Raw genomic sequence first — 2,707 nt, forward strand, 5'->3', positions numbered from 1 at the left:
CCCTGGCAGTGTTCACAGCCAGGTTGGATGAGCCTTGAGCAACCTGCTCTGGTGGGAGGTGTCCCTGCCCAGGGCAGAGGTTGGGGCTGGATCATCTCTAAGCTCCATTCCAACCCCTTCACATACTATGATACTATGATGATGAGAGCCTGCAGGCAAAAGCTCTGTCCCCTGCAGTAACTGACCAGTGCATCCCCTGTGTGTTACAGCAACTTAAACACCCCAACCTGGTGAACCTGCTGGAAGTGTTCAGGAGGAAGAGGAAGCTGCATTTGGTCTTCGAGTACTGCGACCACACGGTTCTCCATGAGCTGGACAAGCACCCCCGAGGGTGAGTGGTACATCTCTCCTTGGGGGCTCTGAGGAGAGGAGTTGGGGTGTCCATGTCGTTGCTGCCCTGTGGGTCTTCAGAAGACTTTCATTATTTACCGGAGAGGTTTCTCAGCCCAGTGCCCAGGCCTTGCTGTTACTGAAGTTTTACAATGACATGCACAGAAATGGAGTGTGAGCCATGTAAACTCATGGAATCATTGAAATTGGAAAAGCCCTCTAAGATTATCAAGTCCAACTGTTATAGAAGGATAGAATCACAGAATTATTTGGGTTGGAGGGATCTTAAAGACCATCTGGTTCCACCCCCTTTGCCATGGACAGGGACACCTTCCACTAGACTCAGAGCCTCATCCAGCCTGGCCTTGATCATCTTTAGGGATGGGAAGTCCACAATCACTCTGGACACCAAAATACTGAGCCTTTAGAACTTTCAAATATTTCTAGTTCACATCTGGTACCAAAATTGACATAGGCTTATGTGAGAAGGGAGGAAATGTCTATTTGGTTTTATCCACTTCACTCATACTGTTCAACACTCAGAATTTCTAATCTTCAGACTATACTGCCATCAAAACTGCCAGCTATTTGGGAAACTTTGGAGTGTATGAGTCGTTGCTACAGGATATTTACAGATTAAATTAATCTTTAGTGATAATAGTGCTTATCAAGAACAAATCTGTTGAATTTGAAATATTTGCCTACTCTTCACCCCTCCCTTCTGGTATTAGCATAGTAATCTGCCTTTCCAGTTCAAATGCAGCCTTTGTAATACCACTTTGCAGTATGTTTCTGATGTCTTCTGCCCTTGTCTGTGTAATGCATGTTTGAAATGCAACAAAAGATTCAGGAGAACAAGAGAACTACATAAATCCTTCCTTAAATCCTTCAATCTTTAGATTAAAAAAATCCCTGCATTAATGTTTGTAAACCCAATAATGGGACCAGGTCCAACCATTTATGGCTACATTTGCAATTCAGATCTCTGTTAACATGAAGATTAAAGAAAGGATTAGTTTCCAGCCCCAAAAGGCACTGTTTAGCAGCCAAAATATGAGTGGATCACTGGATGTGCCAAAACATAAAAATACAGGAAAGATCAAAACGGTCATTTGTGATATTTTATCTTTGAAACAAAGATTAAAACTATTTTAAATGCCTTGGCATTCTTTATGTCCCTGTAGGACTTGCCAAGCTGCTCTTATGTTGGGGGCACCAGCACTGTATGCATTAGTCCAGGTGGGATCCAGCACTGCCATGTTCACCACTAAACCATGGAACCAAGTGCCACATCCACATGGGTTTTAAATCCCTCCAGGGGCTGGTGACTCCACCACTGCACTGGTCAGCTGTGCCACTGTCTGACCACCCTTTCCATGAAGAACTATTTCCTAACCTTCAACCCAGGCACCTGCAGCAAGTGTGAGCCACAAAGGGTTTGTTATTTGACACATTGTAAGTGACACTCCCACGAAATCCATTGTCCCTAATTATTCACACTGCCTTAGTGCTGTGGAAATGCTAAGCAGAAGTTCATAAATCACTTTACAGGCCTTGGAGCTAAATGAGTTCCCTGTGGGAGACTGATTGGAGGTTGAGTAAACAAGAACCTGTTATTCCCTTTCTCCTTGACATGGAGCTCTATGAGAATGGAGCATGGTGAGCACCTGTCACCACAGCTTGAACCTGTTCCCCTGGAATCTGAAGAGAAGATGGACAACCAAACCTCTTTGAGGAAAATACCTGACATTTGCTCTTTGTTCATTAGAACAATTCCAGTGTAACACCTAGCTGCACACTTTGCTTCTCATCTTTGCCAGGGCAGGTGGTCAAGTCCTATGTGGTCAGGGTAAGCTTTGTCCAGCTGTCAGTGCAGCATTCCCACAATTCTAGGATGTTCCTGGAAGGAATCTCTAGCACTGCCACAGCAGTGTTAGCACAAGACCCTCAGTGCTGACAGCAGAAGGTGCCTTAAAGAAAAGCTGCATTGTCTTGGTTTAATTTTTGGCTAGGTTTTTTTTTCCTTTATGATGACCCAGAAGCTTTTCAGCAGTAAACACGTGAAATAAATTGTGTTGGAGCTTGAAAGTGCCAACATTGTCACCTCTGCCCTTCCTGGGGCTGTTGAACAGCTAAGGAAGTTTAAGGAGTGTTGCCCAGGAACTGAGAGGAGGGTGGGAAGTGTTTGCCAGCTATGGGAGGGGAGGACAGGGGATGCAAACCATAGCAGAGCTTTATACTCATGTAGAAACATCCTTCCATGGCCCTTTGTCACCTCTCCACTCTGGACATCAGTGGCATGACAGCACTGCAAGGCATGTACCTACACCATGGATATTCCAACAGTTCCAAGCCTGAGTGTTTGCAGAGGCAGGAA

General features: G+C 45.0%; 1 protein-coding gene across 1 annotated transcript in view; it reads left to right on the forward strand.

The window, feature by feature from the left end:
- Window positions 1–177: 177 nt before the first annotated feature.
- The window catches only part of CDKL1 (cyclin-dependent kinase-like 1 (CDC2-related kinase)), a gene marked incomplete at its 5' end in the record, with an annotated part of 8,752 nt that continues 6,222 nt past the window's right edge, over window positions 178–2,707 (forward strand). The window contains one exon of the mRNA XM_009078705.1: window positions 178–331. Within this exon, the coding sequence (XP_009076953.1) occupies window positions 178–331 (154 nt within the window). The remainder of the gene's footprint in view (window positions 332–2,707) is intronic.

This window comes from Acanthisitta chloris, unplaced genomic scaffold (genome assembly GCF_000695815.1).
Source record: "Acanthisitta chloris isolate BGI_N310 unplaced genomic scaffold, ASM69581v1 scaffold1627, whole genome shotgun sequence".
Taxonomy (NCBI): domain Eukaryota; kingdom Metazoa; phylum Chordata; class Aves; order Passeriformes; family Acanthisittidae; genus Acanthisitta; species Acanthisitta chloris.